This window comes from Sorex araneus, chromosome 3 (genome assembly GCF_027595985.1).
Source record: "Sorex araneus isolate mSorAra2 chromosome 3, mSorAra2.pri, whole genome shotgun sequence".
Taxonomy (NCBI): Eukaryota; Metazoa; Chordata; class Mammalia; order Eulipotyphla; family Soricidae; genus Sorex; species Sorex araneus.
The window spans coordinates 64,227,207-64,250,267 of NC_073304.1; the positions used below are offsets into that span (position 1 = coordinate 64,227,207).

Sequence of the window (23,061 nt, forward strand, 5' to 3'; positions counted from 1 at the left end):
GCAATAGATACTGAGAGTTTAACACATTTGGTCCTTTATTACTTTCAGCCCATATCTCACATCCTGAACTATCTCTCCAACCATCATTGACTTAGTGATCCCTTCTCTATTCCAGCTGCCTTCTTCCCCAGCTCATGAGACAGGCTACCAACCATGAAGCAATATTCCCGGCCCTTGTCTCTACTGTCTCTGGGTGTCAGTGTTATATTATATTATTTTATATTCTACAAATAAGTGCAGCCATTCTATATATGCCCTTCTCTTTCTGACTCATTTCACTTAGCATGATACTCTCCATGACCATCCACTTATAAGCAAATTTCATGACTTCATCTTTTCTAATAGCTGCATAGCATTCAATTGTGTAGATGTACCAAAGTTTCTTTAACCATTCATCTATTCTCGGGCACTTGGGTTGTTTCCAGATTCTGGCTATTGTAAACAGTGCTGCAATGGACATCCAGGTTCAGATGTTATTTCTACTGTGCTTTTTCGGATATTTCTCAGGAGTGGTATTGTGGGGTCATATGGAAGCTCAATTTCTAGTTTTGGAAGGAATGCCCATATTTCTTTCCAAAAATGCTGGACCAGTCAGCTAAGAAAGATGTTCAGGAATAAAAGGGATGAAAAGAAATATTAGATGTACTGAGTTTGACTGATTGCCAGTGGAGCAATTATAATGAAATTAGAAAAGCAATTACTAAAAGAAAAATATACTCACACTTTAAGAATTTTCTTGATAAAAAATAGATATCTGGAGCCAGAGCCATAGTACAGTGGGCAGAGCATGTGTATTACATGTGGCCAATTCAGGTTTGATCCATGGCATTTTATGTAGTCTCCTGAGCACTGTCAGAAATAATTCCTGAGCAAATCCATGAACACTGCCAAGTGTGGCCCCAAACCATTTTTTAAAGAGAAGAAAACTACTTCTATTACATTTGTTAAAATATTTCTGTAATAGAATATATACATCAAGAGTTTGTTCGAGTGCACTGCATGAAGTCACTGTCACAAGATATTTGTGATTTTCCTTGAGCTCTATTACACTGACCAAAACTAATGACACATACTTATGCATGCACACTTACTTCTAGGTGTGCATCCTTTCTCCATCATCACCAACTTCCTTCCCCCAGTGATGGCCACTCAAAATGTGTCCTGGTGGGCATTAAGGCTACCAAAGAGTCCAGAATAGTCCAATGAGAATGAGCTATCACCACACCAACATCACTGCTTTTGACAGCTGTCTTAGAAGAACAAAGAGCTGTGCCTTTGCCTTCTTATGCCATGGTATCTGTGTCAATTTGGATGCTGACTCTGTCATAACCCAAGCAGATGCAGGACCCATATGTGCAACTCCAGATGAGATTTCCAAAGCACAGCATCTGGATGTCAGCTTTTCTTTCCTGGCCCCACAGCTGAATCTTCTGCTAGACCTGATTGTCTCTCTGCTGGGGGTCAGTCTGCTACTCCCTATTATACTCACTGGAACTGCCAAGAATTCTCTGTGCTGAAAAACAAGCCAGAGATTCACTTTACTCTGTAGGACACCAGGAATTGACCTAGTTTAAGAATTTTTGTGGTGTGTAAGACTATTAAAGAAAACTTTTAAATTATGGTACTAGTCTTCCATTTTTAATTTTAAGGAACAAATTATCAACATTTCCATTGATAAGAAACATTGGTGCATTATCTAATAAAGATCTTGGTAACCATATTATTTCTCTCCACCAAGTTTCTTATAGAGAAAACTAGCAGGGGAAACTTGCACCATGGCAGATAACACTGCATCACCACCAAGGATCAGTAACAACCCTCACAAGGTAGAACAGCTACATGACACAGATACCAATCCTGAAAACAAAAAACAAAAAACAAACAAAAAAAACCTGCAGAGGCCTTAATCTCTCTACTTGGTCCTTTGCAAATGACCCACTAAATGGCTATTTTCTTCCAACAGGGAGTAACAAAATGGGGGAAAGAGCTACTTCCCAAGTGTGCAACATCACAGATTAAGAATGCCAAGATCCTCCTCCAGAGAGAAAGAAGAGCTTGATTCTAAATTGACAGTGACAGGGCCTCGTGCTCAGCTGTGCCAGTTTTCCCAAAGCAAAGGCCGGTCTCTCCTCAGACCAAGTTTATTTCTGATCAAGAGATGAATAATGTCTCCATCAGGGTCTCCAGCAAGTGGCCAATGCTCAGTGAGGAAGAATGGGGGAAAATTTGCTTTGTTTGGATGCGAACACCTCCAATTAGATTACTGGGAAATAGGAGTCAATATGAGACTTAGACTAATATTTTTTTGAAGGCTGTCTTACAGATATATGACTTTAATAGATATTGCACCACGAGATTGTTTTTAAAAACACACATTTAATGTTTAGAGATATCATTGTAATACTGGGTGTTGACCTTTAATCAAAAAGACTTTATCTCAAAATAAAATAACAAAACCTACCCATTTTATTAAAAAAAATAAAATGTATAGGTTAACTTTGTCTCACGGTGATTCACTAATAAAATAAAAAATAAATAAATGAAAAAAAAATTCCACATGGGCTCAGAAGTAGAATACTGGACTTAAGGTTCTGGCCTTGCACATGACTGATTCTGGTGTCATCTCGCTAGTACTAGAAACAGTTCCCTGAGTACTTCTAGGAGTATCCCAGAAGTACTGTTAGGAATGACACCAACCCCCCCCCCATCCCCAAAACAAAATAATAAAACTTAATAAGCTTACTAAAATTTTTTTAAAAATGTATAGGTTAGAGGTTTTGTCTTTTATATTTCAATGTGAGTGTCTTGATTTTAAAATGAAACGGAGGTAACTTGATCATTTTAAAGTACTCTTAAATATTGCTCTAAAATGAATCTGATTGATAACAAGCATTGTGGCAAGAAAGCACTTATACTATTTTAAACCTGTGGGCCAGAGTAATAGTACAGCAGGTAGAGCACTTGTCTTGCACATGGCTGACTGGGTTTGATCCCAGGTACCCCATATGGTCCCCTGAACACCGCCAGGAGTGATCTGTGAGCCTAGAGCCAAGAATCAACTCTGAGTACAGCCATGTGTGGGCCAAAAAACCAAAACAATAATGATAATAATAACACCTGTAATCTGTAAAACAATGAAAATCTAAATCATAACTATTTTACACACATAATATAAAATGACAAAGACAAACATAGCCACATACTCCTCGAGTGATAGCATATGGATCCCAAAATTATTTTTTTCATTATTTTTTTTAATATTCCAGAGAACAGCTGGTATGTATTTTATTTCCAATATTGAATTCTGGCAGAAAGATTCATGTAAATACAGAAGCATATTACAACATGTAGGGGGGATATCAGAGGGTTAAATTTTTCTAATTTTGAAAAACCCTGAAATAAAAATAATTCCTGAGTTTTTTCAGTTATGTAGGAGAGTTGAGCAACCATCAGGAAGCTGGATTACCTCCATCCCTTTGTTTAATAATCTTCCAAAACGCAATCATACAGTGTCTACAGAAGAAATTGTCTTCTCTTTCAAAGGGGTTTGACTTGGGCACAGCTAATCATTACTGTGATAAAGTAATTAAAGGTATCCATAATTAGGACCAAACCAAATGTAAGTAATCAGAAAATTAAGGGGGGAAATGACATTATGATGGGACTGTGTTTTCTTTAATGACCTCTTGGCTGAGAAGGACAGTCTCACATAGGTGCACGGGGAATTGGAAACCTAATGCATTAACCCTGCTAAGAACCTAGCATGTAAATGTCTTCAACTGCTAACAATACACCTTGGAACTCTTTTTAGTGCCACTGACTTCTGAACACTGACCAAAACATAAGAGATGATTAAAGACTAATCTGTTAGAAGTTGCATGCACTGTCTATACAAGTTTAAATAATTCTACAAAAAAGTGGAGCTGTGTCCATGAACATTATCAGAAGACACAAATGCAATGATTCCACTCTTAAATTTGCCTATTAACTGTAGGAGAGACACACAACATGCATGACACCATTTTTGAATTTATTTTTGGTGTTGTTCTGGAAATGCACAATGGTAAACTGATGTATAGACAAATGGCAGCTTTTTAAAAATATGTGGGTAGTACCTGGTTCTAAAAAAACATTCCATTTTAACTATTTTACTCAATTGTAAATGTAATTACTAGCACTTCTATTTTGTCTCTAGACCTGAATCTGCCATTCCAGATTAGTATTCAAAAGTTACAAAATATGAAAGAAGGAACAGCATCTAAGTATCCCCCAAAACTATATTTGATATGTCATATTATAGCACATTATGTGTACCTGTTTAATGTCAATATCAGGATCTGTGCTTTTCGTGCTCCACTTAGAGTGGTTTACATTTAAGAGGAAGCTTACCTGATCTCTACTTTCGAAGATGCCTAATAATGCCAAAAAATAACAGGGTTGGATTTCAATGGGAACACCTGTCTCTCTGACCCAATTTCCAATTTCCAATAATCCAGAAAAATCTTCAAGGATTGAGGAAACACAATCTAATAATTCAGACACTGATGGAAATAAATAATATAATCTCCCTTGGGATTAATGTGATCAGTTAACGATCTCAAGGTTAATGCAGATGTCAGTTGGAAAATAAAACCTGGATTTTTTTTTTAACTAAATGGATTTTAAACAGTTCTGTTCAGCTGGTGTGACTAAAGAAGAAAATTCCACGTGTAGAAAAAGCCAAGCATTCTTTCCCATACACAGTCTCTTGTCAGGCACGGCACTCTAGGGGGAAGATTACTTTGTGCGTTTTAAAGCTTCTTAACTTTCTCTGAAAATCAGATGAAACTCTCCAAACAGAGATGCATGGAGTTCTCTGAAACACAGTTTTTTGTTGATGTATCCCAAAATGATCCCTCCTCCCTCTCTCTCAGCCCCTGCAGGCTGCCTGCCTCAAGTCTCCATTTCTGTTAATGACCTATTGCTTCTGTCTGATTCAGTACAGCCCACTGGCTATGGAAATGGCAAGTCTCAGCAGGAGACAACAAAATGGTCAGCAAACAGGGCCGAGCCATGTCATTTTCCTCAAATACGTTCCTAGCAATGAAATGACAAGCTTTAAAATTTTGTCTTCTGCTCAGGGCAAATATTTCTTTATTAACCCAAAGTGCTTGTCCTCTAGTTTCCATTCAAACTGAAGCTTAAAAATATGTCACTTGAAAAACTTCCAACTGTAAAATAATACCAAATATTTCCCTTATAATTGCTTTCTGTTCCTCATTTCCACTTCAGGGTTCCAATTTCCACCGTGCCAGTAACAAACAGCTGTGGATCCTTCAGCAAGCCGCTTTACCATTCTGAACTTCAGTTGCTTCATATTTAAAATGGAAATAGTGACAGCACCCAATTCATAAGATGGGTCAAGGGACCAAGTGAGATTATGCATAGATGCAACTCATTCAGTGAGCGCTTGGCAATGAAGTAAGTCTCGGTAAAGGTCAGCAAATACACACTGGTGTCCCCCAATCTTCTGCAGAGCTGTGTATCAAAAATCTGCTTCCAGGGAATCAAATCAAAGTACTTTCTGCTTAGGCCTAGATTCAAACTTTCAATTTTAGAAAACCCAGAAGTTCCCTTACTTTCTTATGTTCTTCCTAGCAGAAAGGGCCTTCTCTACAGTTTCCATCTAGTCTGAAATGGAATCCTTCAGATATAAAAGCAATCTACACCTTACAGTGAAGATACAATGAGAAACAGCAGCTGAGACATCCTGCCAATCTTGAGAAGGGATTGTTCTTATCCAGCCTGAAATTTTTGCCCACTAATAAAAAAGCACAACAATACCACAATCTCCAAGTAAAACCCAAGTACAGTCGGGTTAAATGACAAGTAACTAGGTTATCAATAAGTCATAAACATATTTTCGCACTAAGAATAGTATGATCTACAATGATTAAATTAATTTCAAATATATGTGTATAACTTTTCAGATATCATATATATACAATATATAAAATGGTTTAAATAAATAACTATGAAATAGCTTAGCTGTGAGCCCAGTGAAACTAATCATTCAGCAGAGATAACTGTTAATAACTAAATGGACTGGGACCAGGTACTTATATTTAGAAAGACCCAGCAATGTCTTACAGAAGATTAAATGCTGTCTAAATTCTGAGTTGGGTTTTTACATTCAGTCCACCTAAATGTGATCTCAAGAGAGGATACAGTTGATCTTACTATGCATTATTAAATAGTTACTGAGTTTTATCTCCTATGTGACTATAATTCTAAAAGTATAATTTAAAATGTCATTGAACTATCCTTATGGATTAAAGATGCAATTAAAATAGTCATTGATATTATCAACCGCCTTTGTATTTATATAGAACTCACAAACCTTCCATTTACCAAAAAAAAAAATCAAATTTCTGTTTCATAGGTCAATTCTACCCTTGGTTTAATCTCTACACCAGACTAAATTTATGAAAACATTGTATCACTCTAAAATTAAGTAAAAGAATATTTTTAGAGGGCACTTTTTTCCTAATGGCCTCAAGAATTGCATTAATTGTGTGTGTGTGCTTATACACATGTTTACTATGTCTTTTGCAGAATACTTCAGTTCCAAGAGGTTCACAGTTATCTCATTTAATCCTCACAATACACATTTCAGGTATGCAAGTATTTACTCTATGTTAGAAGTAAAGAAACTGGAGGCTAGAGACAGAAATGATTGAGATCTACACAGTAAGTGAGAAATCAGAGATGTGAAACCAAGTTGGGTGGATGCCAAAATCCACACATTACAAGACTCTGCCACACATATCATGTCTATGATCTAGGGTTAAAAGCAGGATTTGAACAGAGATACGCAGCTCTGTACCTGGAGTACAATGCCTCTTAGTTAGTCTATAGATAAGCATTAATAGAGTTAGAAAACATATGCTGAGGACTGGGATACGGCTCAAGTTGTAGAAGACAAGATTTATAGTAGGTGGCCCAGAGTTTGATCCCCAGCACAACACAAAAAAACTAAAATAAATAAAACATACACAAGGGTCAGTGTGATACCTGCTTCATCAAAAGCCAAAAATTAGTGAACACAAGCACTAAGTGGGAAACCTGACAAACCCATCCCTTTACCATGAGAAAAGGACTGTATCACACTGTATTACTGTCATCCCGTTGTTCGTAGATTTATTCGAGTGGGCACCAGTAACGTCTCTATTACATTCAGCCCTGAGATTTTAGCAGCCTCTCCTTACTCATCTTTCCCAACAATTGGAGGTTCTTTCAGGGTCAGGGGAATGAGACCTATCGTTACTGGTATTAGCATATCGAATACACCACGGGTAGCTTGCCAGGCCTGCTGTGCGGGCAGGACATATCACATTATTTTTATAAACCCTAATTCAAGTAGCAGGCAATTAAATAAAGAATACAGAAGATACAGTGCTCACCTTAAATGCTACTGACTGGGGTTTAACCCCTAGCAGTCAATAAGGTACCACAACCACCTCCAGGAGTGATCCCTGAGCACAGAACCAGGAAAAAGCCCTGATTACTGAATGTGGCCCTAAAACCAAAAGTCATAATTCATGCATATAGTTATTTAAGTTTAAACGTATGTTGGGGTCTGGGAGATGGCTCAAAGGACTACTCAAATGCTTTACGTGCAGGAAGCCTTGGTTGATCCTAGCCCGACATAGCTCCACTGGGTGTGACAACTCTACCTCCACATCCCCCACACACAAAAGTAAGTTAAATTAAACCCAGGACAATTAAATAGGATTTGTGAATTAACTTTGACCAACAAAAACATTTTTCTGTAAATATCAAGCTGATCTCTAATTTGAGGTGAGAATGTGAAAGGTGAACAGAAACTTAAAAAATTTCTGTTTCTTTTCATTTTATTTCTTTCTAAATAAAAGTATTGTAAACCTTATTTCAATTGTTTTACAGCTCAATTGATAAGGTGTGTTCTTTTTTTTTTGTTCAAGAAAATTTTAAAGCAACTAATTTAAATATGCAAAATTATCTTGAGTTGTTCATACGTGAACTTAAAAGCCGTGCAACACAGGAAAATTAAGTAATTATGCCTCCAAGTTATTTACTGCAATTAAGCTCATTTATCATATGCAAATTAGTGCAAACTGGTCTCATTAGTTACTAAATTACTCAATATGAGCTGAACAATGTAGCACTCCAGTTTGTAATGAAAAATCCCTGTAGAGGCAAGCAGTATCAATTAAGCTAATTTGCATATGCAAATATATTCACTAACTTTCTCTTTTTCTATATTTAGTTTTACATGTTCCTACCATTCTGGATCATAGGAAGACTATAGGGTCATTCAACATTATTTTTTTCCTCTATCACATCTAAAAGAATTCAGAAAGTCTTCATTATTTAAAATTCTTTTATCTTCATTTTAGCAGTGATGTCCAGCAGGATGCCATTTTGCCAATAAGGCTATCAGGAGAAAAGAGAGGCAACTTCTCTCAAGATGATCATTTATTTTTACATGTTTTAGTTCTATTAAAGGACTAAATAAAGGTAAAATTCCAATTCATCAATAAAATTGAAAATAGACTTAAACACTCTATCACTATCTTTCCCAGAAATCACTGGAAAGTGCTACCATTAAAAGGAAAATAAATGCCAACATGGCTAGACAAAAAAATCTTTGGAAAATAATAATAATATGTATCTTTGTATAAGCTTTTAAGCTGTGTGAGTTATTAGTCACTTCTCTTTGCAAATCTTTGAATCATAGTGGTCAATTCTTCTCCTTAGAATCAAGAAAATGTTGACTATAACTGATTTGATATGTTCTATGCTGCCCCATAAAACCTCCCCATTGTTCTGATAAGTTGTTCCTTTAGCTTGTAGATCTAGCAGACCTTTTTCAAACAATTTTCTTTCTAGTTTCAGTGCAGCTAAGACTAGAAAAACTGAGACTAGTAACATAATATGTTTCAAGATATTATTTATGGGTGATTTCTTTATTATATAAACCATTAATTAAAAAACACTTCTTTTAGAGATTCTATATTCTGCATAACCAAAATAAAATCTAGACCATTCAGTAATGATATCAGTGTCCTTTACTGTTTTGCTCTTTTTCAGGGAGGGAGGCGGTTGCAAGTGGAAAATCTAGTGTTTCTTGAGGAAGACTCCTGGCTTAGTGTTCAGAGGTGGTGACTAAGAGAGCCAGAGGACCATGTGGTTCCAGGTATTGGGCTCAGAGAAACCTGCATATAAAGCACGTGCTCTGGACAACTGAGTTATATCCCCGGCCTCCAGTGTAAGTGCTTAGCAAATTTCAAAATGTGATTAGTAATAGAATCACAGAAATTTAGATGTAAATACTGATCTGATTTTCTTCTAAGACTGATCCATAATAGCCTCTTAACCTAAGGTAATCTTTAATTTAGGCATGATGCGACTCTATTCAATTAGTCGAGGTGTTGAGAGAAAGTAAAACCCACAATTGATATCTGACATTTCGTGGAGATCTATGGTATCATCTATCACACCCGTACAATCTGGCTACTTCAACTATCAAATAGAAATTAGCTGTGTTGCAGTCACTTCTTCCCCTGCAATCTTAAGAAAAATCACACCCTGGGTCAGAGCAATATTACAGCAGGGAGGGCCACTTGCCTTGCAAGTGGGCAAGTTGGGTTTGATCTCTGACACCACATATGGTGCCTAAGTCCCACTAGAAATAAACCATGAGCACTAGCAGGTGTGGTCCATAAACAGAAGAGAGGAGAGGGGAGGGGAGGAGAAGGGAGGGGAGAGGATGGGATAGGGGTGCAAAGGGGAGGGGAGGAGAGGAAAGGAAAGACACACCTTTAGTTAAAAGCTTCTGCTAAAGCAAGGGTCACATCTATGACTCCTATAGTTCTGCTAATAAACAACCAGTGCAAAAATAATTCCCTAATGGCTATGCTGACAAACAGGTCATCAGGCAACCATTCTTAGTCTTTTCTAGCCCACCCTGACAACTTCAGATATTATCATCTAAAATTTTTTTGGAGGTTCTCTCGTGGTATCCTACAAAGGGTCAGCTCATGGAGTTCTCTTTCATCTTGGAGTTTGAATATATGAACAATGCAAAGTCCCTAAGTGCACAGGAATGATACAAGGCCAATGACAAAGATGTAAGAAGATTCGTGCAATATATTCAAGTTCAAAACTGACTCCTGGAGACAGATCATGCTTTTATCATCACCTCCATTTAGCACATATATATTTTTAGAATACTATTTTTATTCCGCAAGATTTCATTGAAATATTTACTGTTTTTTCTATGCCATTTGTGTACAAACTTTTTGATACTTATGTATTATGTTCACAGAATTTAATTTCTCTTAATATCTAAAGGTAGTTATGCATAAAGACCTTATTTCATTATAAGTGTTATAATAGTAGTTAGTAATATGTGTAAGTATGTAATATATATACTAAATTCACCATAATGTGCTGACAATGAATGAAACATAAACTTAAAAAGTCTTCCACAGATAAGGTTTGATTTAGTTGCTTGTAACACATGTGAGGTGAGTAAAACGTAACAACTACAGAGTACCTTAATCAGGACTGCAATGTTATATAACAATATACACATTATTTACAGAATGAATAAAAAAACTTAAACATTTCTGCTGAAGGCATGAAAATAATTAAAGTGCTGTATTCACAAATCTATCACCTAAGGGAAAGTCATTCCACTAGTTAATTTTATGAGGCACAGATAGGATATTTGTTACCATTTTGTGATGAAGCAGGTTAAGAATATGTGCTCCAGTCCCTAGATTGCCAAAGTAAAAGAAAATACCAGTTATATTTTTTTATATTAAGGAAATCATGACATGATTACAGAAATGCCCTATGAGAGGTTTTGAAAAGCAAGCACCAAATTAATTCTTAGTTGCATGTACTATGTATGGGGAAGAGCCCACAAAAATGACCCAAAGGTCGCAGATTTTTACTTAGCTTGTCACAAACAGAAAACTCCAAATCTTGACCTCCTGGCCTTCTTCTCATCTGATTAATAAAATCCAGGGAATAACAAAGTGAATGAAGATGCTGGGGCTCAGAGAGACTGTCTTCACTCCACAATCACACCCTGTGATTCTGCCTGTGCTATCAAACATCAGTCACCGCTCCTGCAAGATATCACTGTCCCGAAATTCACACATGAAACAGCCAAAGGTTTCAGAGGACAACAACAAAGGTCATGGCTGCTTGTGAGGCTTTCTTGGGAGAGAAGGGAATCAGCTCCTAGGGTGCACAGCACCACCCTGCTTGGTACCCAGCACCAATCCCTAAGACAGAAAGTAACTTTGTCAAGACTTAATTTTTCTATTGGATCAAATTCCACTCACCTCCTACCCTCCATTCCTCAGTAGCACTGTCACAATGTCGCCCAGATGTTTATTGATTTGCTCGAGTGGGCACCAGTAACATCTCTATCGTGAGACTTGTTGTTACTGTTTTTGGCATATGGAATATGCCACAAGGAGCTTGCCAGGCTCTTCTGTGCAGGCAGGATACTCTCAGTAGCTTGCCAGGCTCTCCAAGAATGATGGAGGAATTCAGCCTGAGTCCTCTGCATACAAGGCAAACAAACACCCTACCTGCTGTGCTATGGCTCCATTCCAAAGTAGGGAAAGTTAATTTGGAAGGATCCATCAAACTTCTAAATATTCCTGAGAGAACAGAGGATCACAAGAAACATGCAACAGAAACATGCTGAAGCACATGAAATAAGAGCTTCAGAAATGAAGGAGGGCCTCTTCATTCCCCACTTCCCACTTTCTAAACCAAAGGGCCTTCATCTCCTCCTCACACTTCCTAGTGTGACAGAGGCACAAGCAGCAGGCAGGCCTGAGACCCCCAGCCAAGAATTCCCAGACCCTTCCTCATCCTCTTGAACTCAGAACTGCCCTTTGTCTGCAACATCTATCAGCTCCATAGGCTTGCTCACTTCTGATACGAACATTTTTCTTTCATCACCACTGTCTTTAGAGCTGTCTTTATAACTCTAGGGAAGTATTATGATCTAATGTTTGTATCTCCTGAACTAAACTCTTAATTCAGTAGTCATGAAAGTTTATTTATGTTTTCTAATCCTTGGCTAGTTAAGTTTTCTGTCTCGACTTACTCAATTTTAAGATGTGCATAATCATAGAATTTATAGGCATGTACTATAAATATTCAACAATGAAAAAAAGTTGACAATACCAATATTACACACCAAAAATCTTAAGCTAAAAAAATTAACTCAGATTCTGCTTTTATAATTCTCTCCCTCCCTTTTTCCCTCTGCCCAGATCCCCTCTAATCTTTACATACACGTGAACACACACACACACACACACTCCTATACATTTCACTTGGTATTTTCATTAAAAATATACATTTGTAAATATAATGAACACAATAGTGAGAAAGTGGTTAGATTATGATATATTCCTAACATAAAAACACTTGGTCATTAATACAAATGGAAGTTAATACAGATATGACAAGATATTGATTTTTAAAAAGCTAATTACTAATGAGCATACAATTGACCAATGCATCACCTTTGCATTTTAGCCATATACTCAGGCTCTTACAATGTTAAAAGCAAAAACTACCCTTCAAGACATTTCCTTACACTTTTCTACATTCTTATCCCCACCTTTCCTATCCACCAGTGTTTCCCAAAGTGAGTAATACTGCCCACTGCAGGGGTGCACTGAAGTCATGACGGGGGGCAGTAGTGATTTTGGGTGCAACTGGGATCAATTTGTTCACTTAAAGAAGGTTATTTCAAGAGGGGTTCTGAGTGATTATTTTTCTAGAAAACTATTGGAAAGTCAAACAAATTTGAAACCCTCTACTCTACATGAACATTCAAGCAATTCTTTATCTTTTCTCATTCTTTAGGTTTGTCTTTGCACCTAAAACTTGACTCAACTATTTGAATTGGCAAAGTAAAACAACACTCTTGAATTTATGTGATATGTCACTTGTATTTATCTTTCTAAAGGACATATCCAACAATAACTCTGACATTATCTATAACACTTCTCTAGGTAAAATCAAACTGCCTGCTTCCTTTTTTCACTTTCCTTTTTGCTCTTATATGTACTTCCATTCCTTTTTATTTGCATCGTAAGTGACTGCCTCCTTTTACTCCCCGTTTCCTTCATCATCACATGCCTGTGGGTCTGCAACTTACAAAGTACCATTCAGACATTGACTAGTAGTGAGTAACCACCAGCTCTCTGCTTCCACTCTGCCCTAACCTTTTATAGCAGCTCCACAGCAGTGTTTCATTGGTTTTTTTTTTTCAATCTTTTCCTGACCATGCCCCCCTTTCCATCTTTTTATCTTCTGGTGGTCTCCCTGTCCTACCAGTTTTCTGCCTAATCTTGTGCTCTGGCTCCCCACTTATATGATTTCCATCTGTGGCCACCAAGGAATATCCTGGTGCCTCATGGGGAGTTATACAGGTCCTCGTTGAGAAACATTGATCTAGATGATCAGACTTAAACTTTGAATGTTTTACTTTTTATTAACTTCAGTATTTAAGAGAACATTTTACCTCCTCTCAGACAAGATCATCATCATTCACGTAAGTGGATACTAACACAGAAAATCTGAATCTCTCTAAATTCTGTCATCATTTAGTCTTTGATACCTGATACTGAGAATGTGCCAATAACTATCTTATTCTCACACACCTTCCCTGTCGCTCCCTTCAGTCTCTATCTCAGGGAGCTCTCTCTTTATATCCACCAACTGTTGTAAAACATCCAGAAAGATGTATTTATATCTTATATCTCAAAGATGTCCCAGATATTATATTTTAATGATAACTCTAGAAACAACCCACATCTGATTGTGTTGCTTTCTTGCATTTAAGCCTTGCCTATGGGTTCATCACTGGTTCCAAAGTCATGGATTGATGACTTTATGGTCATATTTCTCCATGATCATCTTTCATCTGTCCCCCACATTCTCTATCCAGGCAAACACCTTAATAGTCCCCAAATAATATTTACCATTACTTGCCACCAAGCCTTTATATTTTATGTACTCTTTGACTGCAATATCCTTCCACATGTTTGTTTAATAAATACTATTGATATCTTATTAATGTTAAGAAATCTCCCTTGATGCCTTTTGGCAAATGCAGAGCCTCCCTCTTTCAAGGTCCCATGGATTTTGAACACTGTGATGTTTTTCACTTACATGGCTCTCCTGGTTTCCTATTTCCCACATAATCACAAGATGACTAAGGACAGTTTATGAAAAGGGTTTATCAGAATTCTGTACTCTTACTGAGTGTCTGAGATTTCTTGTGGGGGTGGAATTCATGACACATAATATGGTTGAAGACCATTCCCACCTTCTTTTTTTTCTGCTTTTTGGGTCACACCTGGCAATGCACAGGGGTTACTCCTGGCTCTGCACTCAGGAATCACCCCTGTCAGTACTCAGGGGCCCATATGGGATGCTGGGAATTGAACCTGGGTCAGCCGCATGCAAGGCAAATGCCCTACCGCTGTACTATTGCTCCAGCCCCACCATTCCCACCTTCTTGAGGACATACACTGTTACCAGAGATATTCAATAAAGGAAGGCATGGAAGAAGGAAAAATGAATTCAGTCAGATTAAACTGTAGGCATACTTAGAGAAAAATACAGAAATCACCTTAGCCTTGTTTTAGTTTTTATTAACTTGAGTATTTAAGAGAACATCTTACCTCCTCTCAGGTAAGATCATAATCAGATACTTTGGAAAATTCAGATACTGTGGAAACCAGTAAAAAACCTGGGTTTTGGGATTCAAAGGATCTCCTGCTAGGAGAGATATAACTAAAGAGAGAGATCAGAAACTGTTCTTTTAATTTTTCCTACTTCTCAAGCCCTGTCTGCCCACAATTCTAGTTACTTCTGTCAAAAGTGCACATGCAGTGGCACTGTAGCTAAAATAAAATTATAAAAAGTTGTAATTCTAGGTTAATTCTCAAAAGCATCCTTCCCACATCATTTATACTTCAATTAAAAAAAAAACATTTAGGGTCTGGAGCGGATAGTATAGCACAGCAGGTAGGGCATTTGCCTTGCACATGGCCACCATGTTCGATCCCTGCCATCTCAAATGGTCCCTCTAGTACAGCCAGGAGTAATTCCTGAGTGCTGAGTAAGGAGTAATTCTTGAGCATCAGTAAGTGTGATCCAAAACATTAAAAAAAAAGAATTACAAACAATAAAGAAAAATACTTTGATTATAGTTAAAATATGGACAAGTCTATTTGGATGTACTCCTATAGTTAAGAAACTATTTTTTCTTTTCTATTGTTTTTTCACCATTTTTGTTCCACCATATTTTAAAGCAGCACAGAGTGTATCAAGTCCCCCCTTTCACCCTTTCCACACAGGCTCACACATTTAAAGAAAGAAGACATTGAAGTCTCTTTTACGTGTTTTCTAAACTGAACTTCACCAGGCTCTTTGCCATTATTATGTAACCTGGTTTTCTAGGTCATTTATCCACCTGGTTGCCCTGCTCCATATCAGAGGTAGGTAACCATGTGTGTTCTGAATATGACCCACCCAAAGAGCACAACAACACTGGCCTCACCTATAGCCTCTGCTCTCTCAGTGAAGCCTAGCACTAGAGTTACATTTGGAACAAACTTTTTACATTATGCTTCTACATTAAGATTGTGTTTAAACTCCTAAGTTTTGAATTTTAATTCGTTCTATTCTTGTAGCTAGCTCCTAAGTATGACTCCCTAGAGGAATCTATACTCAAGAATTCCAGAAAGAATTTGAAAGATACTTTGTGGAGACTCTTTGAATCCTGATTTTTAAAAAAGAAATTTAATCTTATATATATGCTGCTTCAGAATAGGAACAGGAATTTTCTTGAATAACACTATATAGACATAGACATAGACATACACACAAATATATATGGCCCGGTTCATAATAAATATATAAAGAGTATTCATAAAGACTTCACAAAAATACAAATTTGAAAATATAGGAAAATAAGCTGCCTGCATCTTTGAAACTAACCCAACGCAACGGTAATTACAACATTTTTATGCACAAGAGATCAGCAAATCCCAAGTATATTTTAAGAAACATGAGCTTTACAGGATCATCACAGATACTGTGATGGAGTAATATGATAGAGTATGAAAAATATAAGAATAAATAAAAATATAAACGGAGGATGTTTTTTGGGGGGTCTTGGGTTTATAAATGTGGACTGTGTCATCTCAGATCTATGGAAACTTCAGAATTAACTTAAGAGTATGGTAAGAATTACATATCCCTGAACTTCACTGAGAAGATTCTTATTTGATAGGCCCTTGAAAAGACCCAGAAATGAATCCTTTGACCTAGTGCTTTGAGGATTCTAAAGCCTCTAGCCTAGAAATGGTGCTCTGTAGCTTGTGCAAGGTAACAATTTCCTATTGCACCTAGTTTAGGGAATAAGAAGCAAGGTTTAGAACTGTCTTGGAGATCCAGACAATGAGAGCACCAACAACGCCATCAAACAAACAAACAAACAAACAAACAAACCTCTAAATGGACCGGATTCTAGAATTTATCTTAACTTTTTACTCCAAAGTTTATTTTAAAAAAATCCATAGTAGCTTTTCCAAATAAACTGCCAAGGTATTCCAAACATGCCTATTCTTTAACTCTGCATTGAAAATATAACTTGGATAGTTTTTTTAAAGCTTTTATCATTCATTCTGAAAGCAGAAACAAATTCAATCAATTATTTATGGATATAAATGATAGCAAACTTAAAAATTAGTTTGTGTATGAGGAGATGCCAAGTTTAGAATGAAGCTTCCCTGAGACTAAATAACTGCAGTTCTGTCCTAGTCCTTCAAGTCTGTTCGTTGAAAAGTCACTGGCAAAAACAATCATTACTGTATCTCTCCTTTCACTTCAAATTTTTCATTCAGAGAAAGTTTGTAATTTGGAGAGACAAACATTAAGACTGGAAACACTTATGACTTACAAACTGAAGCAAAAAAAAACCAAACTCAAATTTGGTAACACATAAAAATGTCACATTTCTTTCACAACAAAATTTTGCTTTTTCAAAAACAATATATAACTCCAAAGACACACACACACACACACACACACACACACAGCGATTTACAAATGCAGCACACACATAAAACCATTTTGGGAACAGCCAGCAACTATACATTGCTCATCAACAAAATAGAGTGATTCATCTCAATTATTACAACACAAATAATACTTGCCCTCTCTTTCTCATTAACATTCTCTCAAGGGATAGCTTTCTAAAAAGAAATAAATAAACTCAAAAGATTTCAAAATTTGGAAATAAAATATCAACAGTGAAATGCACAGCTAGAATAAACAACTTAACCAAAGGCTAGCAAGATGGAGTTTTCTCTAGTAAAAGAACACAAGGTTTTATTATCTTTTAAAAGTACCTGCAAAATATGACTTCCCAAATGTGCTTCAAATACTTCAATGGCCAGTGCACTGGGGCTTCTCCTTCGTTGTGCACCTATAACTTGAAAGAAAGAAAAGAGAAAAGAAAGAAAGAAAAAGAAAAATTAAGCTGGAGCTCTGATTCACACTTGGAGCTTAATTTCTCTCTAATTGTACGTACCCACTAGCTTGTCACTGTATCAGAGATCAAAAGAAACAAACCCGAGTGTTCATTTCAGATTTTGTTAAAGATAGCAGAGCCAATTTTCAACACAAAATATTAACTTCCACAAACATTAAAAACCACATAGTGACTTTTAAAGTTTTCGTTTTAGACTATGTTTAATACTGCAATAAAAATACCCCATAAATGTTCATATTCCTGTAAAATTATTTGGTAAAAAGTTTTTTTAAATAGAGATTAACATTTTAAAATATATACATGCACTAACTTCTCTCTCACTCACCACCCCCAGGGAAATCTAAATTTTTTCACATCCTTTAGACTAAGAAACAGCAATTTTTTAAAGTTCTTATGTGACAACTTTATTGTCATGTAATAAGCACAGCATGTCAGTTAAAGGAGTCTCATTGATGACTTTGCAATGGTGGCAGTGTCTTGGGATGGCTGAGTTTCTCATTGAGCAAGTCATCACATGGAACTAACCAAAAGCCCTTGAAAAATCTTGCCCAGCACCCGCCCCACTAGGCTGGTGACCTGTTTTATCCTCTGAATCCTCCTGTTTACATGCTAATTTGCTAATTTACTGTCAATCCCCCGATTCCTATTCTACCCGACATGTGCTGTTTGCAAGCACCTGCAATCAAGGAGTCCACAAATCCACAAAAAGCTGAATATAATTAATACATATCTTCAGAACATACAATTGAGTATATATTCTTTATAAAACTTATTTCATGGGCTTATAATTTGCATTTGTTTGTTTGTTTGTCTCTTTCTTCTGGGGGTCACACTTGGCAGTCTTTAGGAGTATCTCCTGACTCTGTGCCCAGGGATCATTCCTGGCAAGGCTTGGTGGACCATATGCACTACCAGAGATCAAACTGGGGTGTGTCGCATGCAAATCAAGTGCCTTAACCAATGGGCTATCTCTTAAGTCTATAATTTGCTTTCAAATTCATTTTTCTAGATACTTTTCCTCCCCACTCTTATTGTTTTCCAAGTTCACAAACATAAAAATCTGCCTGCCCATTAATGAAAGAAGATTCAGTGTTTTTTAATTTTTTTATTTCAAAAAGGTAAATTCTCCATGTCTGTTTCATTTTCTTGGAAAGTTTATTATAGTCCTCTGCTCCCTTAAACTCAGTCCTAATGAATTGAAAATAAAATCAAAATCCCTTCTTTTCCCCTAAAGACATTTTCAACTAGTTGGTGAGGAAATTCTAGCAAAATGCGGCTGGAAATAATAACGCTTCATTTCAGTGGGTAAGGCAGTCCGTTGGAGTCATAGCTTAGTAGGGATTATAATATAAATGCATTTAGGATTATTGTGCTGTGAGGAAGTAGGCAGTTTACCCTGCAATTGTGAGTTGGTGTCTGCAGTGTCTGAAAGGCACTTTGAAAACAGCATGAATGTTAAGTATCATTATTACTGGCAAGAAGAAACAAAAGGGGCATTTTTTTCAATGGGAAAATTTATAAAATATAATTGAAGAGTGATTATTATCCGAGAATATTCCAGCTGGGAGGAATCTTACAGAGATCTCTATTCCAACTTTTTCAGTTGCTTTCAAAGCAAAACAGAAAACTTGCAATCTTTAAATAGAAAATCAGCTTCTTATCCTAAAACTAATCTTTAAGTAGAGACATAAGATTAAAAAAAAATTTTTAACATTCAGATATACTTAAGATAGTACCACTGGAGTGTGTGTGTGTGTGTGTGTGAGTGTGTGTGCCTGTGCGCATGCACGCGCGCACATGCGCCTCTGATTAATTTCCTATTCTAACATGCACATTACTCCCTTCAAAACTCCTTTGGCATTTTTGATAATGCAGCTGTCTTGCTGAATACTGTTTTCAGTTTCTAGAGTGTTAATTGCACATTATGGTAGCTTGGTGTGAATGATCCCACATGAATAAAATCTGCAGTCTTTTTTTTTTTTTCAAAGACTGTTGGTAGGAGGAGACTTTGGGGAGGGAAAAGGGGGAAGTTGAAAAACTTCAAAAGTGGCCACTCTGTTTTAGAGGTAGTAATTAAGATTCAGAGAGTTCCTTATTAATAGCACATAATTTGGGGGCATTTCAGGACTTCCAATTACAAAGTTCAGAATTAACCATGGTTTCTCATGAGCAAAAATGGACAAAGTTTAGAGAAGAGAGATTCTTCTACAAAGAATTGGAATATGAAGTGACCAGAAGAGCAAAAGCCACCAACCTACAGAAGATCTCAAACAACTCCAAGAAGTAGAAGTAGCGTATTTTCTCACTAGAAAGCTCACAAACAGCAGATAGCCCTGAGCTGCCTGCCCTCTAAAAGCATGGTGGCAGTGACTCAAGGAGGGGTCTAGTTACTGCCCCTGGTCATGGATGGCCTGTCTTTCCCTACCCTTTCCTTACTTAGGACACTGGCTGTTCTCTAGGTGAATGCTGCAGGTGGCTAATTACTTAGAAATTTTATTTTTAAAATGCAATAGTCAGCCTGGTGATTTCATATGCTTTCATTAGGTCTTACACCCAGGAGTCCTACCTGCATGCTTATTCTTTGTTCTTCAAATCCTCCAGATGCCTGCGTGTACATCTCAGTACATGCTCAATGCTACACAAGTCTCTGTAAGTGGTTTCATGCTATTCTATTCAATGGCATTTTTATGGCACTGGATCGTAGCTTGATTTATATGTTTTGCACTTATGAAGGTGATGCGGGTTGTAATGACAGTTCCTAATTTTACAACCAGCATAAATATGTTAAACAGGGGCCCATTATGCCCCACCCTGGTAGAATCCCAGCTCTAAGTCCAGCATTACTCGGAAGTGCATAGATGTTAAATATGTGCTGCTTCTCTTGTGCTTTTTATCCTATCACACTTGGCATTTTGAGAGTTGAGACAATGATCTGAAAATGCAGGAACAATACAAATATAGTTATTTTGTTTCGCCATGCTAATCGCATTTTATAGAGTGTCATTATTGCCTAAAGAATAACTGAAGAGGCATTTCCTTAATGAGCTTCATCATCCTCAGGAAAGTAATGTTTTGCTTATGAAGCTCTCTCAGATGTTTGTAGTTGAAAATTGACAGTTGGTAAAACTACTTATTGACCACATACGATCTACAATTATTACTGAATAGGTCACTGTCTTGTCTTATCTACTAATATATTTCATATACTTGTTTGTTCAACTTAAAGAAACTACTTCCTTAAAACTAAACAAACACTCTCCATTCCCCACAAGAAAAACTCAACCCCTTGGCACACAGCAAAGTAACTGAATATGTAATTCTTTAATGTGAAGATTATGCTATAACTCAAGGTTGATAAATTGAAAAGGTTATTTAAAGTATTAATAGAAAGCAATCAAATCACAGTAATACAAATTTTGACTGTATTTACCAAGTAACTATTTGATGTTTATTATTGAAAATCACTATCTACTATAAGACAACAAGTGTTAGAAAATCTAATAAACCATCCAAATAATTGTAAGCAACTTAGAACAAGCCAAGGCTTAGCATATAATTATCAACAAGCAGTACAACACTATTGTATGTTGCATGGGATAAAACTAAGATGCCTGCAGATTTAAGTCTTTAAATTAAAAAAATACATATAGGGGAAAGGATTTTGAAAATGATCAACTAAAGATATTTGGCTTGCCTCATTTCAGAAATCTACAACGATATTAAGAATGATTAGGACTCTGCTTTGGGTCTCTATCTCACTGGAAAAAAAAGAGGGAAAGACAAAGAAACCACAATCTAAAGTATGCATCTGAAAAATTTGTTCCTCAACAAAATCGGAAAGCAAGTTCTCACCTAGACACTTTCACAGAACCTTGAGAGGTGGTCGTTGAGAATTAATTCAGGGTCTGTAAAAGACAACCCTTCCTATGGGAATACACCACACATGTCCAGTCAGATTCTGAACCAGCGTGCACATCTCACCTTCGGGGTAGCACACACACCAGGAGGCTGAGGAGCGGCGCTCAGTGGGAGTTGACCTATTCAGCCAAAAGGTCAGCTTGCCACAGAAGAACCCATTACAGCATGGAAACAGGACAGCTCAGTGGACACACATAATGAAAGAAGGAAAAGCCAGGAGCCTTGTCTGCCTTGTGTCCCACATGACTCTTTCTTTTCAGAACCATTACCCATCCCCATTTTCCCAAGAAGGAGAAGCTTCCAACCTCATGGGTACAGTTTACAATGAGGGGATAAACCAAATCAGAGAGTGACCAAGGAAAGTGTCTTAAGGGAATCGATATTTGAAAGTGAAGATGAATAGGAGATTGTGAGGCAGGGATGGAGTAATTAGGATACTAGTAGTCACTACTGATAAGGAAAGACCATGTGTGAGAGAAGTTTTCTCATCCATCTTTCTCCTCTCTGGGAGTGTATGGCAGATACGGTCAATGTAGACTCAGAATTTTGGAGGTAGTAGAAAAAATGGAGACATCTGCTTCATAAAAAAGGCATGCTTCTGCTAAAAGTAGGTAAAGGAACAAACACAATAACCTCTTAGTATCTGTGTTGCATGGGGGCAAGGGGAGAGAACATGTGTGTGTGTGTGTGTGTGTGAGAGAGAGAGAGAGAGAGAGAGAGAGAGAGAGAGAGAGAAGTAGGGAGAGAGGGAGAGGGAGAGAGTCTGCCATAGAGTCGTAGTGCAGACTTGGGGTGGGGGTGGTGGGTGAAGGGAGAGAAACTGGGGGCATTAGTGGTGGGAAATAAACACTGGTGGAGGGATGGGTGTTGGATCATTGCATGACTGAAATTTGATCATGAACAACTTTGTTACTATGTATATATATCATGGTGACTCAATTAAAAATTAATTTTAAAAAACATGCTTCATCATGAGACATTCACATTCCAAATTCATGATCCAGGGAGCAATGTACCTGGGCCATACTGAGTGTTTAGTGAAAGAAGAATTAAAAGCATGCTTAATTGAACTCAGGATACAATGCCTTGGGTGTTAGCACTTGGACTGAGCAGTCAGGGTCTGAGAAGCAACAAAGTATCTGATGCGTATTAAATCTTTCTATGGCTACCGAATTCGCCTTAAGAGTCAGAAAGAAAGAGACAGACATAGAAAGATTGCACTCATATGTGGAATATAATGTAACTGAGAAGTACAAGTTGGCAACGATGCAACTTCTGGCAGATATCTCTCTGGACTTAGTTACTAAAATACTAAAATACAGAAACCCAAAACTAAGTGTGGTCACTCGACCTCATACCTCTTCATCCTCAGCAATGGAAAACAAATTATCTAATGCTTCCTTTTCAGCAGGTCTGACTTTAGGGGAGAGACTCTCCAAACAATAATAGTGAGTTTTGTTGAAATATTGTATGCAATCAAAGTGAAAGTAAAGTGAAATTTATTAGTTACA

At 37.0% G+C, this 23,061-nt stretch overlaps 1 protein-coding gene across 9 annotated transcripts in view; it reads right to left on the minus strand.

Annotated features, from left to right (window-relative positions):
* The window catches only part of NPAS3 (neuronal PAS domain protein 3), a 939,716-nt gene that overhangs the window by 460,071 nt on the left and 456,584 nt on the right, over nt 1-23,061 (minus strand). For 7 of the 9 annotated variants that reach the window (XM_055132054.1, XM_055132051.1, XM_055132059.1 and 4 more), the window contains one exon: nt 17,490-17,572. In XM_055132054.1, coding sequence (XP_054988029.1) covers nt 17,490-17,572 — 83 coding nt within the window. The remainder of the gene's footprint in view (nt 1-17,489; nt 17,573-23,061) is intronic. The other 2 variants (XM_055132056.1, XM_055132052.1) reach the window with 1 other exon arrangement.